Source organism: Coloeus monedula (assembly GCF_965178545.1).
Source record: "Coloeus monedula genome assembly, chromosome: 1".
NCBI classification, from domain to species: domain Eukaryota; kingdom Metazoa; phylum Chordata; class Aves; order Passeriformes; family Corvidae; genus Coloeus; species Coloeus monedula.
In genome coordinates this window covers 67,327,027-67,343,524 of record NC_138781.1, presented here as the reverse complement: position 1 = coordinate 67,343,524, position 16,498 = coordinate 67,327,027, and the positions used below count along the sequence as shown (strand labels likewise).

Sequence of the window (16,498 nt, the reverse complement as noted above, 5' to 3'; positions counted from 1 at the left end):
AGCAGGGTTGTTTAGTCTGTGCTGTGGTGGTACTGATGCAGATCTTCATGCCCAGGCTTTATAGTACATGTGTGAGTTTTGCTAAGTGTTCTGCACTAAAATGAAATGTTAGTACAGCAATTCATGCAGGTAATCAGTATGTTTTTGGTAAAGCAGTGTTAATAAGGCTTTAGACACTTGTTATACTATGGCTGTTTTTTAACACTGGGTATACAATCGGTCATCTGTTGTTTTGGCAATATCTTGTAGAACATGTTGTGTATGTGATGAAGTAGGTGGTGAAATAAAAAAGGAAAAACTATCCAAAACAAAAATACCATGAGAATTAAGTCTGAGTTTTCATGACACCTGTGCCTGTGGTGGAGCCTGAACTGTTTTAGAGTGTTTGAGTGGTGTTTGTGAGATATAAATGCTTTGTTGTCTTCTAGAGGATGTATGTGTAGTTCTTCAAACACAAACTATACTTTTTTATTACAAGTTGTTTGTGTTGCAGTAAGTTAGCTTTTCCTTCAGCATCCAGTATACCCATTTTCTTGTTCAACAAAAGCATAAACCAATAAACAAAATATATAACATAGTTGCTGGTTGGTGTGTATTTGTTTTGTACATTACTAATGTACTGTAAAAACTTTATTCAGTCCTAAGACCTATTTTTATAGTTTTAATATGTCTTTGGCAGCTATTTGTTACAAGAACAGGCATTTGTTAAAACAACATGCAAAACTTCACTCAGTCTCTATTTACATATAAGTAGGCCTTGCAGCATTATTAGCAGAGTACTTGTGTATAGAGTAGAATCTGATAAGGTCTGAAGTATCCTTCTTTCATTAGTGTCTTCATTTGAATTGTAGCAGCTGCAAGAAGAGATCAGGTCATGAATCAGCAAGTGTATCTTTTCTTAAACTATAGCAGTAATTAATTTTTTACCTGAGTGTATGATACCAGACGCTGACAGAAAGAAACATTAACTAAATGTGTAATACAATTGTTTGAGGTTTGTGTTTAACTGGTCAGAAGTATTGGAACTGTGACAAAAGTTTTATTTCTGTGTTGGTGCAAGCTAGAAATTAAAATTGTAATTTAAAAATCTATTTCTCACAATATTTAATTTCTTGGTCTCAGCTTCTTGCAAAATCTTTTACTTCTTTCTTCTGAAGTTCATTCACATAAATATAGTGTATAGATGATAACTTTACAGTAGCCCGCATTTACATTATATTATTTTCTTTGCAACTATTCTTTTCTGACACTGTGGTCCCCAGAAAGGCTCTAGTGCTTGGGGACAAGTGTCACAAGATGAAATGGTGCAACCTCAAAGTGGGAGTGAGGTCAGTAAATGAGAATCTTTCTAGGAACATTAGAGGAATCACAAGCAAAATGTTACAGGAGTAACAGTTTCAAGCAGTATGCAAAATGACTGCCTGATTTATTTTTGGTCTTTTCCTCTCTTTGCAGAACTGCATTAATCTGAAACCTGGGTTTATCATGTTCAAAGTACTGTTTCCTTGGAAATACTCTATAAAATTAAACTTGTTTTCAATTTGAAATGAAAGACTCAAAGTGTCTATGGCATATTTTGAAACATTTAAATAGATTAACATCTCATTTCTTATTGTGATTGTGAAGACAATAAGGATCTTGAATTGGCACGTTTCTACAAAATTTTAATGCAGAGTAACTATATTAAAGATAAATGTAGGTACCTTTTTACTGTGCCTTATTTCTGGCCTCCTAGTGTCAGCGAAGACAGTGTAGAAAACTATAGGAGAACGTTATTCAAACTTTGTCATTGCAGGTCAGTTGCCATATAGAAATTCATTGAGTCTTCAAGTTCCTACAGATGATACAGTTTTTTCTATTTGTCCTTTTTCCAAGATACAAACATAATGATAAACTATACCTGTCACATAGCTTAAATTTTTTTTTCAGTGTTAATTCTACTTTTCTTAAAAGTCAATGCATTCAAAACAGTAGGGTGTTTTCAGTTGCCTTATTTATGGCTATACACACCTGGTAGTGCTTTGTCTTAGGTTCCCTACAGATATTATGGTAACTTAGGTTTTAACACTGTATGGTTGAAGTTGCTTTCTTTAAATGTATAGCATGTAGGGAGTAAGACACCATGTTGATTACTTGCTTTCTGCAGCACCAAAAGAGGTTTTTTTGAAGCATCATGCAGCAGTTCCTCAGGTTATAATGTCTTCAGTGGCATGTGTAGGCACAATGGAAGTCAGAAGGAATCTGACTTTTTGCAGATAGCAGGTGAAATTTCTGTAGTAGGGAGGCTACTAAATAATATGTCAATATCTGCTAAATTATTTTAGTTGTCTTTATAATTACAGTATGGAATTTCTGGTGTTTTGTTTCTTTTTTTTTTTTTACTAGAGAAGTGGTTATTTAGTACTTAAATTTATCTTTAGCCTTTTGGAGGTATCCGTGATTTGGTATAGTTTTTGAGATTCTGTATTCCTTTTTATGGAATGAGCAGGATAGGAGATAATTAACCTGAGTTCCAATTTTTATCAACTTTTTATTGAAAGATCTTCTATATACCTTCAACATAGTGGCTAAAAGATCTAATGGAACAGTTATAAGTAAAAATCAGAGTTGTGTCTCTTTCTCGGTTTTTAATTTCTCCATCTTCTAGCATCTGCAGTTCTGTGCCATCTCTTACTGCTGTTTTTTCCTGCTGTTTGGCTCTGGCTGTTTTTATTTCTCACAATTAGTCTATTCAAGCATCCAAGTAGAAACTTTAGGCTCCAGCAAAAATGTAAACTTAGCTCTTTGACTAGAAAAATTCTTGAGGAGACAATACTTATTGTGAGCTTTCTCCTTCTTAAACATTTCTCTGCAAAGAAGCCTAGGCTTTTTAGTATGGGATACAGGGAAGAAGTTGGTATTATAGTGCCTTTATTTTTTGAAATTTTCTCTTTTGCTTTTTGGTAAAAAAATTGGTAAAAAGTTTTTAAATTCTGTAGTTTTGTGGTATTCCTCAAGTTTCTATATGTCTTGTGAAATGTAAACTAGAAAATGTGCTGAGATACTTAAATTGTAACCTATATCTTAATTGAACTGGAATGGAACAAGAATAAATACCATTTGAAATGAGGAAACTTTGCAAAATGCACTTGCTTTCTTGGTCCTTAATACCAATTTGGCTGGACTTTAAATTGTTTTCCAGCTATAGTTTCTTATTTCAGTCTCGCATGGGTTGATTTCATGCCTTCCATGAGTGATTGTTGGTTATTTTGTGAGCTCCTGTACGAGTTGAGCATATTAATGAGGTGATGAGTAGCAGCCAGTGGGACTGAAATTGCTCAGAAAGAGGGGCTGCTTAATGCAACAGGCCCCAGGCCACTTTGTTCCATTTGCCTAGATAAATGATCCTCCCTCTGCAGCAGCAAGGGATGTGTGTGGGTACGGAGCTGAGGTGGAGGACAGTCCTCAGGTACTGAGGGAGGCAGCATCAGAACCACACCATTGTTTACCCTCTCTGGTCTCTCAATCCACTCTGTGTCAGGTCCATTTTTGGAGGGTGCAACAGGATGGACTGAGGGTGCTGCTTTGTGGTGCTGACACCCCTGCTTCCCGAGGACAGAGCTCTTCTGGCCTGACATAGCTACAGACAGGAAGAACAGGCCCACTTAGACTCTCTCCTAGACCAAATCTATTAATATGACAGGACAGCAAGAAGTGCATCATGAAACTGACTTAGAATACTCTGGGCCTGCATTGCACCTGGGCTGCTTGTTGTGCTGCCCATAAATTTTGTCGTAAACTAAGGGAGGAAAACTTAAATACATAGCTCTGCCACCCTTCTGATCCTGAGGTGCATGAAATGTGAACTTTCAGCAGTAAGCAGGAGGACAGTTTACATACTTCCTCCCACTGAAGCAAGTCTTTTTGCAGACCCTGACTCTTGACCTAAACAAGGGTTAAGTGTCTTAAAAATACAAACAAAAAGGTTGATTTGAGTCTGTGAAGGTTACAGGTGTGAGGAAAAGGTAAGAAAGTTACATGTTGGAGTTTGGCATAAATACAACTCCTGTTAATAAATTTTAGAGCATTTAAAGCCTGTCTGTCTTAGTACAGTTTTACCCCTCAGTTTAGTGCACTAATCTAGTTGAACATGAGATCAGCTATCTATCAACTATAAAAAATAATAAATTAGCTTAATTGATGGGCCTTTAATTTCACTCGGTTCAAACCGTAAGTTGTAGATATTCCTTTTGCCTTGTGAAAGATATCTATAGTAAATTTATTAATTATTTGGAATGTTAGTAATCTAACTTTAGTTTCTATTAGTAGCAATTATCCTTCACGAATTGGTGTTAACATTTTGAGTAGGTTTAAGTGAATCCCAGGGAAAAATACCTGTTGTTGAATATCCATATTCTTACTGAGATGGTGTCAGTGCCTAGTGCTTTCTAGCCATTGCCAGTGGGTAAAGATTCCTAGTTCCCAGCTGTATTAAGTAGAGTGTGTCTGTTTTTACAGCTGTTACTGAGTTAAAGAGGAGGCTTGGAAGTTAGGATATCTGAGGAAGAAGACAGTGGTGATATGAAAATGTTGCCTAGACAATTATTTTCTATCTAACATTTTACATTTTTGTGTAACCTTAGTCTTGTTACTCTAAAAATACTGCATCAAAACCTTGACTGGGATGAAGAGTTTTTAATATGACTTGCATTCAAAGGCTTTTTGCAGTCAGTGGAGTTCAGATTATCTAAAATGGTTTTTAAAAGTAAACATCCTTTATTTAATGAACAAGAGATTTTCAGTCTTTACATTAGTATCCTTCGTGTGTCACACCCCGGACTATGCTAATAACAAATCTGCTTTTATTATTTAAGACAAAATCAAGGGGTTTCCTCTTGTTGCTTTGATGTATAATTGTTTCGTTGAATCTGCTGCTGCAGTGGTGCCTAATTTTGCTGCAGCGAAGACTAATCCTTTTGTTTGTTGCCCTTTGCTTTAGCTCTTCAGTATTTTTAAATGTAAAATCTGCTATATATGGTTCTGAGGCTCCATTTCATACTGGTATGTTTGAGGGAGAGGAAGATGGTATTATCATACATTAGAAATTATCAGAGGAGGGATTTGTAAGAATGAAGTATAGAAGCAGGTAAGATAACTGTTGGAAGTGATCATAGAAAAAGCAGAAAGCCCTGTTACACAATTAAGCGTAGCACTTCTGAGATGTCCTGCTCAGTTTCATTCTATGTCAAAAGCATTTTAAATAGCAGATGAACCTACACTTCCAAGTGGAATAGTTGCTTAAAAATTGCATTTTATTAGATGGAAATACAAAGGTCATGTTTGTTGACTTAAGCTATTTTCAGATTGCCACAGGTGAATATTTTATTTTCATACAGTTTATTTTTTCATAGCAAATTCATGTTAGCTAATGTTAACTAGTGTCAAAATATTTTGAATGATTTGATAACTAAGAAATGTAGGTTTGAGTGATTTTTGGATGCTTGTTTTAGTTGATGGGAGGGTTGCTTTATTTTGGGCAAGGGACAACGGTGAAAGCCTAGCTTTTAATTTTGCTGTTTCTCTTTTTGTATTCCTGTTGTCTTGGTAATGACATTAGTTTTGCTTAAGAAACAAGCAAAATTGATTTTGCTGACTTCTAATAGTGTTCTTGGGTGTGAGGAAATTCTTCATTTCACCTTTCCAGTATTTGCTATTAAATTGTTAGTAATTGTACTGGACACTGACTTCATTAAAACCACCTTTTGTAAAGCTGGCTTTTGGACTTTATTTCGGGTTACTGGTTGGTATAGTACAAATATTTCCCTCTCCTTAGTTTGCCATCAGATTACCAACAGCTGAGTGCCATTGCTGGTAAATTTCTCAAGTTAACATTCTGCTCTACAATCCAGGCCTTTAATGTTTCAGTGTGATCTTTTCATAAGTGCTGTTCAAGGATGCCTTTTGCTGCTAAAATAATGCAGTGTTGCATGTATTTTATAAAATTACTCGTTCCAGTTTGTCTGCAAAACATCATTAGGTATGTTGAAGATGATGAAATTGGTATGTGTGTGGCCGTACCCCTACTTTCAAAATAAGATGTGACCTTTGGCTTTCTTTGTTCATGCTTTAAACATTATAGCTACATTATTCTCCATTGATAACCCAGGATGCCAAAAAGAGAAGTTGTCCTTACCTCCTGCAGAGACAGGATCTGTCCATATTAAACCATATATGCTGGGAATTCCTTTTCAGCTTCCTTGTTCTTATGCCACTATTAAGTGGCCTCTCAGCAGCTTAATTGGTATATGATTAATCAGCATAGCGTTTCTTGGCAATGTTCCACATACATATGTATTTTTGTAAGAGATAGATACATTTCTTTTGTTCTTTCATTTTTAGTTACATGGGAATTGGGCTTTCTGCACAGGGTGTGAACATGAACAGACTACCAGGTAAGTTTCAGTTACTTACATTGATTTTAAAATACGATTCACCTTCAGTAAGCAAGAGAGTGTAGCATGACACCTCTGTGTTGTATCTGTTACTGGAGTTACGTAACACTTGCAGCTGAAAAGTTTAACTTTTACTGTACGTTTGTGCCTGTACTACATCCATCAGCTCTTACTGTTATTTATAACATCATGCAGCTACTTTTTAGAAAACAAATACATTTTAAAATTTTCATAATGGTTCCTGATAAAAATGAAGCTGTAGATTCCTGTGCTCTGTAAACTGGATTTCAATGAGCTACTATGATAAAAACTTCTGTCAAACGTGGAAAGAACTCTCCTTCTGTCACTTTCTGTACCTTTACCTTTCCAACCTTAATAGTAAGAGTGTGTAGCCTAGTTTTACGTGTTGGCTGTTCCATTGACCTGCATGATCAGGGACGCTGTCTAGTTTACAATTGTCTGATTGTAGTATCTCTGAATAGTACTTAAGGAAGTTTTGTGTGTGTATACATAAAATACTGGGTTTTTAACAGATTTTTAAATGTGTAAAAATTATCCACCCAAAACAAACCAGTTGGCTTCCTTGAAATTACCGAAGTAGAAAACTCTGTTGAATTGACCTTTGAGTATCTGCATTCTCTTACTTTTGAATTTTAACTTTCTTAACCAAATGCTCTGGTAGAGATTCATATGATGACTGCAAGTTCCTGTTATACTGTGAGCCCACCTCAGGCTGATGAATTGTTAGTGGGTGGCATTAAGTTTATTTTGAATATGATTTAGGATGCTGTAATTGTCAAAGATACTACTAATCAATGTAACTGCAATAATTTGGGGTAGTCTTTAATTTACTGAGAGATGCTTAATGTGGTACTAGCCGAAGCTACTGATGATAAAGATTAAGGGTCTAAATGTGGAAAATACTTTCAAATTAACCTACTAGGCAGCAGCTTGACAGAAGAGGTTCAGTATTGAATTGCAGAGTGTGTAGATAGGTATTTATAAATGAGCACAGACCAAAATTGCTTGCTGTGAATTTCATTGAGTAGTGTAACAGTATGAAGCTTCTTTAAGATTCTACAGCTTCTTCACCTGCAAAATCAGCACCATATTTGCATGTATAATGATTTCCTCTTGGCTGTGATTTTCACCTGTATTGCTAATTTTTTTTTCCTTTTATTTAAAATTTATTTTCTGTTTTTGGGGCAGCATAGCTAGTGACACTTTAGTCTGGAGATTCTGTTATTATGCAGAGGCTGCTTGCTGCTGAATAGTCATTGAGAATAATCAGGAGTAGAAATATGTTTCCCCAGAGATGCATGTTTGGTTTTTAGCCAGGAAGAATCTGATTATGACATATGGTAGCAATAGTTTTGCAAAATGAAAGGGAGAACAGGAGAATCTTCACTGCTTTACTGGGACATGTCAGATCTGTATATAGCTTTTCGAATTTCAGCATTGTAGCTGATTATATTTTTGGTGTTGGTAATTTTGTATGTTTGCTTAAAGAGAAAAATGTGTTTCCTGAATTTGCATTACCTGTTATATACTACAAATGGAATTACTTATTCAGCCATTTTGATGAAAGAAGTTGTCATTTTAAGAATTATACAGGTTTCCTAGATAAGAAATATTAGAAAGCAGAAAGCTGAGCATAGTAATTAACTGTATTAACCTGGTTAGAATATACCAACTTAGTGCAGTCTTTAATTTATTTCATAATAAAGGAAATGAATAAGTTGCAAATGCTTTTGTTCTCTAGGTTGGGATAAACATTCATATGGTTACCATGGAGACGATGGACATTCATTCTGTTCCTCTGGAACGGGACAACCTTATGGCCCAACGTTTACTACGGGCGATGTCATTGGTTGTTGTGTCAACCTTATCAATAACACCTGCTTCTACACCAAGAATGGACACAGCCTGGGTATGGAGAAATGCTGCCTTTCACGACAGCATTATGTCTTTTAGTCTGTTGTAAATAGGAGACCCTCTTCACATCGGAAGCAAAGGGCTTGAATAGTTCTTTTGATAGTTTGATAGTCTATGAAGTAATTAAAGAACTAGGAAAAATAACTTCTGTGCCATTTGCACCAACATTCCTTGTGAATTTGGGAGGATTCATCCTATAGCATCTCCTTCCACAGGATCTGCATTAATGAACTCCGCTACTAATTCCACAAATAATGCTTGAAGTAATAGCTAATAAGAGAACTGAAGATAAGGAGAATGGGTATAGCTAAAATTTATTGCTGCCCTAGGGGAACACCCAGCCTTGACTAAAACCTTACATTGGATGCATATTACTTTGAACATATGTTGGAGAAGAGTATCTTTTGGATTCCCAGTCTGGAGTCATTCGTAGTTGGGCTAAAGCCATAAATTATACAAGTTGAGCTAAAATTAAGTCCAATAAACTCATACAGTAAATTGTAGTATTATGCAACATTGCGAGACAATTTCTGAATTTGGAGATGTCAGGAGTGGGTGGAGTTAAAATTTTTTATGGAATATCTATTTTAGTTACTTAATGCAATTTAATGAGCAAAGATACATAGTGTAAAGAAAGAAGAAAAAAATTACGTCCTGCATTAATGAAGGAGTGGGAGCTTGGGAAGAAATCTTGGAATTGTGCTGAGGGGAGCAGGAACTTTGAAGGGATAAAGCTCAAAGAAGAGTAAGTTTTTTGTGATGGGTAGAAGTGCGATAAGGAAAGGAGAGGGTAGCATGAAATGAAGTAAGATATTGAGATAGGTGTTCTCAAAGTTGCTGTTCTGTTTTCTTACATTGGCAAACACAAAGGAGGTTTGGCAAAATGGGGAAGGATGTTGTTTAAATTCTTTTCCTAGTCTCCCTGAACAAGACTGACAGTTTGTTTGCTCAGGCCCTGAGCAAACACATCTGACTTTGGAGTTTTCCTGCCTCTGGTCGCAGCAAGAGTTAGGAGTCTCCTGAGGTCAATTCCAAGTAATCACTTCTGTGATTCTATTCTATGATGATTTAATGTTCCTTCTAAATTGAATGAGTCTGTATATCTGGACTCAATACCTTGAGACCTAGGGCAGTGAGACTCTTGAACCATGCACTGTGTAGTTGTTTCTTTTGGCATCCTGTTGCAGGATAGATCCAAGTGGAAGATACTGGCTTGTGTTTGCCCTAATCTTTAACTGGGTTAAAGCTGAGAAAAGCAATCTTATCTTATTCCCTTTTTGAAACATTCACAATGTCCCTGCAGGTAAGTTGGATCATTTGATCAGCTAAAGAGACACGAGTGTTCTCACTACTCTTATGGTCACATGAAAGCAGCAAAGAGCTACGAAGGCAAGAGCAGAACCCTCCTTTTCAGAGGAAAACTTAAAGCAGTCTGGATTAGGCCAGCTGTGAAACAACAGTGCAAATGATTAAAATCTTGTTTTAGAGGAGACCAAATGGCATAGGTGAGGAGAGGCTAAAGAAATGTCATCTGTCATAGACTGAGTCTGACAAACACTTTATGAATTTCAGAAGGAAACTTGACAGCTGTCCTGCTGTCATGGGCTTTGCTAGCTTGAGTTTCTGACAGAGGAAAATTGATTCTGTGTTCAGTGGAAAAAGAACTCAGAAATTTTGTCTGTCTCACTGAGTTGTTGCTGCTGCTAGTTGTCCAGCATTCCTGTATATTCATGATTTGGAGGACATTTATGTTTCTTCCCTGGGCCATATACATGGTCTAGAATATAGGAAGTCTCTGTCTTAGCCTGGGATTTGATGCTGCAAAAAGGGCTAAGCAATTCTCAAGCGAGTTTGAAATCCTGGGTTGAGAAAAAGCCAAAACCAACCCTCCTAAAACCCCCAGTACCTACATATCACGTAGTTATCATTTATTTGTTATGCCTACAGCCTCCATTTTGGAAAAGAGCAAGTTGGATGTCAAAATTGCCAAATAGAAAAATTTTATAGCTCAGAAAAAGTTAGGGTAAGAGCAGGGAATAAATAAAATGATAGCTTTGGGATATGATGGGAGAAAACAAAGGAAACAGATTCACTCAGTATGTCATCCTTCTGTCTCAAAAGACGTGGGTAAGGAATCCAGATGCTCTTGAGGTTTGAAATCCTGGTGAAAAATGGAGATGGAAAACAGGGATGGAATTTAGGACTAAAGGTTAAAAGCTTCGTTTTCATCTTAAATTTGAGAAGGTGGTGATACAAAATAAATTGAAGTTTGAAGGGATAAGTGGATTTTAATAATTCTGCATTAAAAAAAAATGCTTGCAACAATAAAGGAAATTCTGAACTACTGTTTATTATTTGGCTGTCAGAATCATCAGAAACGTCAGATTACTGATGTTTATTTTTCAACTGAAAGCTCTCCTATCCCCTGAAATTGCCCAAAGTTCCTGAAGTGTATAGAGGTCATATTTTTCTCTAATCCTGAGACAGCAAAATCATTCCCTTGGTTTTACGGGTAGATGGATGCTTGTAATTATGTAACAAGATATTAAGCTGTTCTGTTTGAAAACCAAAGCATGTTGGCGTGGATTAGAGTGAAACATTTGCAGGCTGGTTTGGAGTATTATAGACATGTGCTGCTTGTGTAAAGATTGTGAGTATTTACAAAGAAAAGTAATAGCAAACACCATTAAATCTTGATGTTGCAGCATTGTGACATGCAAGTGAAAAAGTGTTTTCAGATATCCTTACTTTTCTTTTTAAATTTAATATGTAGCTAGAACTTTCATACTTTTTAATCTGCATATCTGTATGGTTTGCTAAATCTTATGACCTATTTTGAAAAAATTAAGGGCAATTTTAAGTATTTTTGAATGACAATTACTTTTTGCCAAATACTGCAGTTTATTATTTAAAAACATGAATTGTGCTTAAGCATCGTGGATTTCACCATACTTATCTCATTTCTGAGATTGATTGGGTGAGTTTTCTGAACATACAATGATACATTTAAGAAAATGAGGCTAGAATTCAGACACATGGAAATTAATCTTAATTTTCTCTTTATTACAGGCATCGCTTTCACAGATTTACCGGTAAGAGAAGTGCATTTTCAGAGTTTCCCTTTGTGTCATAAACAGATGTTTCAGATCAAACTAGCATTTTCCTTATGCTTGTTGGAATTACAGCGATAATCTTTGTAGCCAATTTAATATCAGATATTCTCATCGTCATTTCAGTGGTGATTTGTTAATTGAAGGAGAAAGTGTTTTGGTTTTACACCAATCCTTACAAGAGGTTTTCCTTTTCAGGTTTTTAACAGGCAGTTCTAGTGAAAGTTTCAGCAGAAAGTAATACATGCAAATAGTTATTACATACTTGGCACATTCAAGCCTTACATACAATGTCAGAGCTGTATTAAACACCAACATGGTAGATGACTGCTTGAGACATGGTCGCTGTAACTCGTTCTTGATGCCTGACTTTCACAATCTTTGCTTCATAAAATCAAATGTATCAAATTACTTTTTTTTTTTAAAGCTGCACGTATCTGAAGTCTTGCAGCTTTTGAGTCAATTAAACTGTGCTTTCCTTAAAACTGGCATCTGTTCCCTATACTGCTGATACAGGCGTGATACTGCGCTCCAGTTCATTTCTGATTTAATCTGTTTAAAGTGTGGTGTGTGATGCACATCCATCTGGCCAGCCACTCCCTTTCTGTGGCCTTAAGAGGCAAGGACAGATATTAAGGAAAAATGAAGTCAGTAACCCAAGGAGTCTCTTAGTCCTACCACAGGGTTGAGTGTTTTGTGTAGGAAACCACTGGCCATGTCCTGGATTTTTGGGATGCTAGCAGGGCTCCTTGCTAGCACACGGTGCCAGCTCAGGAAAATTGAACTATAATCTGAAGTGTGAAGCTAAACCCCTTGTTAGAATCAATGGTTTTCATCTCATTAAAAGATTTGAGACTTGCGGTTTATTGATTATTTTAGACTAGATAACAGTATGAGCATGTTTCTTTGGAAAAGCAAACAGTGTATATGTGAAAATAGAGGCAAGATTGGCTTGGGCATGGTTTGAGCAACCAGAGTATTTTTCATTTCACTGGCTTTGCTGGGCTTCAGAGTTCCTACTGACCTGCATGTTGATAACTTCTTACTGATAGCTTTAATTTATTTAGCATATGGTTCTGTAGATGAACATACCATTTTACCATACCACTATTGTCTGCAGTGTAATTATGATGTAGGCATATTTATTAAATAAATGTTAAAAAAATTTTTATACTAGCTCCCCCCACCCCCCAAATGACCCCAGCAACAAAACCCCATTCATGCAACTGATTGCCTTGCCATGGCTGAGGTGTTCATTGCACTTAAGAAAATTACTTTTATCCCAACAGGCAGATTTTACCTTTCTCATGTTTGGCATATTTCAAATTTGCATGGAGAAAACAAAGAAAATAAAACTGAGACAACAATAAGTGCTATAATGTATTTTCCTAGATACAAGTCCAGGAATTCATGAGAACTTCAATGCACTGTTACAGTTCTTGTTAGGCACCATACTTGGATTTTGAGGATATTGAGTTTTCTGTCCTGTCAGTTCTTACCACTAAAAGTCAGTGACATTTTAAGTATTTCACCCCAAAAGGAAAATGGCCCACTTTGTAAGTTTAGTTTCTGTTCTGTTTTTAAAAGAAAAAACCAGGCCTTTAAAAACCATCGAAAATTGTTACTTAGTATTTTGTGAAATTGAACTCAAATGTTGTAATGTTTAGCACAGTTTAAAAAGTGTATTTTCTGACTAGAACGTCAGTAAGATTTTCTTCTTTCAAACTAAGAAAACATTTTCACCACTGGGAATAAAATTAGTCAGTCATTGCATTGTTGTATTGGCAGAAGCTGCTTTTACTGCTGGAGCACACTACTAGAAGCAGTGGGGATATTACTAGAGATTTAAAAATCCCCACAACAGTGGGGATTTTAGGATAAGTGTCAAAAACTAATTAAAATATTTTTTGCAGCCAAACTTGTACCCTACAGTAGGGCTTCAAACACCAGGAGAGGTTGTGGATGCTAATTTTGGACAACACCCATTTGTATTTGATATTGAAGACTATATGAGAGAGTGGAGAACCAAAATTCAAGCACAGATTGACAGATTTCCAATAGGAGATCGGGAAGGAGAGTGGCAAACAATGATTCAGAAGTAAGACTTGTAATATTAATTTTTTTAAAAGTTGTTAATTGCATGTTTTCAGAGATCTTTAAAACATTCTTTCTATTGTCTCACGCAAAAAGTGATAGATACTATTAAAAAATAGTACAAGTAATTTTGTTACCAGGTTTGATAACTGTGCAAATGGGAACATGAATGCATTTTGTGGCAGAGTTGTCTGTGTCATTAATAATTTGGACTTTATAATGATGAGTGTAAGACTTCTGTTCTGATTTGATATGGACTGGGGAGTTTTTAGGAAAGTTGCCGTGGTTGTAATGGGCAGTTTGAATACTCTGGGCTCTGGAAATTTCCCTTTGTGTTCTCAGCCTTCAACGTGCCAGGTTAAGTTGTGTCCCATTAGTGTTTCTTGGAAAAATGGTGGTTGTGACTTTGCATTTTTTATTTTTTCCGTGAAAACAAAACTTTACTGTGCAGCAAATTCACTTCAGTGTGTGTAATGAGAAAAAAAACCCCAACTTAATTAGCAGTTGATACTTGAACTGACCCTGCCTTTGGGTGATGAATAATTGTTACTAAAATTCATCACAATAAAGTTACACGTTTATTATTTTTTTAATGGTTATTTTGTACAGTGTTTTAAAGAATATTCTGGTTCTTAGCTGAATTACTTTTGTCTGACTTGTACAGAAATCTCTGCATTTCAAGTACAATTTTTCAATTCAGTCACCTCTTTTTAGCAAATGGTTTTTTGCATTCAGGAGTTCTTGGTTTCTTACCTGTATTTAATGAGTATTTCTGAGTTTTGTTATTGTTTATTTTTAGAATGGTATCATCTTACTTAGTTCACCATGGATACTGTGCAACAGCAGAGGCATTCGCCAGATCCACAGACCAGACTGTGCTAGAAGAATTAGCTTCCATTAAGAACAGACAAAGTAAGGCCGGAAAGCACATTGCATCCCTTTTTTCCTCCCTTAAACAAATATTACATGAAGCCTTCTCTTGAGCAGCACTGTAGAATTTGCTTGCAGCACTACTCTATAGCACAGTTCTTTGCTGTCATCTAATGTTACACATGTATGAGCAGCTGGGTACAAAAAAATCTGTGCAGTAATACTTTGTAACTTGTTTGATGTAGCAGATGTGCTAAATGACCTGTTGTCTTTTCTCTTGAACGGAAAGTTGTGATACGTCTGAAACAAATGTGTGTAATGTCTCTAACTCAGTGTTTGTGAGAGCTAATGGTCAGTCACAAACAAGAATATAAAACTTAGTCTTGACAAACATTTATATTTTTATCTGAACTGTGAAAAGGGATTGAGTTTAGAGAATATTTTATAAGTTAAATGAAACTTGAGTTTTCCTGCTTACAGATGTGATGGGGAAGAGGACATGGAGAAGTAACAGCAGTTCAGTTCTAACTTGCCATGCATGCCAGTGCTGTTTGGCAGCCTGATTGAACAGTGCCTTCCCCCTCCATTTAAATCCCTGACCATAAGCATTTGTGTTACTGTATGACATACAACATGGGGAAACTGCTCTGGTTGTAAAACAACACATTTGTTGGGCTATTTTTCATTTGGATCAGTTTCTCTGCTGGTGGAGAGAGCTGGGAGGCTGTTTGCAACTTGAGCCAAGTTACAGCCACAGAAGCATAAACTAAAGCAGGGACAGTTGTGAAAGGTTTTACTCAACTGTAACCTGATTGGAAGTATGTGTTGTAGGTGAGAGAGACTAAATTTTTGTTTTTCTTAGTCAAAACTGAACCTGTAGGAGTGGGATGTAATTTGGATGCTCTTGAGTGACAGCAGTTTGGTATGTGCTTATTCATAAAGTTGTGAAAACGAGAAATAAATCACAGAAGAGTGTGTGCAATCTTATTCTAGCTCTAAATGCACAATCTGACTACAAAGCCGTTGGATGCTGGCAGTAAATAAAAATACTGAGTTCTCATTTAGATACATGTAGGTGGAGTGCAGTTCTTAAATTTTCCTGTTGATCATTTTAAGGAAGCATGATCTTTCTTTACACTAACTATTTTTAAGAGGAAAAAAAATCTTGTTGACTGATGGTTGCAGTGTCTTTTAATCGTTAATGTACGTGTATTAATCCATAAGCTGTCCGTTTACCTGATGTTGGTTTTGCTGAACAGAAATTCAGAAATTGGTTTTGGCAGGATGAATGGAGAACCCATTGAAACAACATAACAGCTGTATCCAAGTTTACTAGAAAAAAATCCTAATCTCTTATTTGTTTTTTGGTGAACAGGAATTCAGAAATTGGTTTTAGCAGGAAGAATGGGAGAAGCCATTGAAACAACACAACAGTTGTATCCAAGTTTACTAGAAAGAAATCCTAATCTCTTATTTGCATTAAAGTGAGTCTTCAAATTATACAGATGTGTGTTTATAGATGGCACAGTACCTTCTGAGACAAGACAGTTACTCATTTAAAGCTTTCACAAAAGTTTATACAAAGTTAAGCAGCGCTTTTTAGAAAATGTGTATATTTCACTTTTTTATGCTCTTCTTATTTGCTACATGTTTAACTAGGTTTTGTCATCAAGGTCCTGGTTTGCAGCATAATTCACATCTCCCTGTAGACTTGTTCTCTAGAACTAAGTTCTGTAGTTTTTTAAAATGAATTTTAATCCATTTGGGTGTCAAGTAAAACTTAAAATGGAAACTGATACAGTACCACATTCAAGAAGGTTAAGAATTCTGTTGGCATAAGTTAGTCTGTTCCTCCAAAGGGGTGACTGACTTTAAAGATCAGTTTAAATGACCTGTTTCATTCCATGCCACTTTACTACAAACCTCTGGCTAAAACTGTGGAAATTCCATAATCCCAAAGAGTTCTCTTGGCTTCCCAGGCACACAATAGTCACCTTCATTCTGGCAATTTTACTTGCCAACTGCACTGTTCTCCAGAATTTTGTATCACATTGCAGT

The 16,498-nt window shown here is 36.1% G+C and overlaps 1 protein-coding gene across 4 annotated transcripts in view; it reads left to right on the top strand.

The window, feature by feature from the left end:
• RANBP9 (RAN binding protein 9) overlaps window positions 1-16,498 on the top strand; it is a 40,793-nt gene that overhangs the window by 13,677 nt on the left and 10,618 nt on the right. For all 4 annotated transcript variants that reach the window (XM_082290957.1, XM_082290958.1, XM_082290956.1 and 1 more), the window contains exons 3-8: window positions 6,379-6,431; window positions 8,194-8,361; window positions 11,436-11,458; window positions 13,390-13,574; window positions 14,370-14,482; window positions 15,816-15,924. In XM_082290957.1, the coding sequence (XP_082147083.1) occupies window positions 6,379-6,431; window positions 8,194-8,361; window positions 11,436-11,458; window positions 13,390-13,574; window positions 14,370-14,482; window positions 15,816-15,924 (651 nt within the window). The remainder of the gene's footprint in view (window positions 1-6,378; window positions 6,432-8,193; window positions 8,362-11,435; window positions 11,459-13,389; window positions 13,575-14,369; window positions 14,483-15,815; window positions 15,925-16,498) is intronic.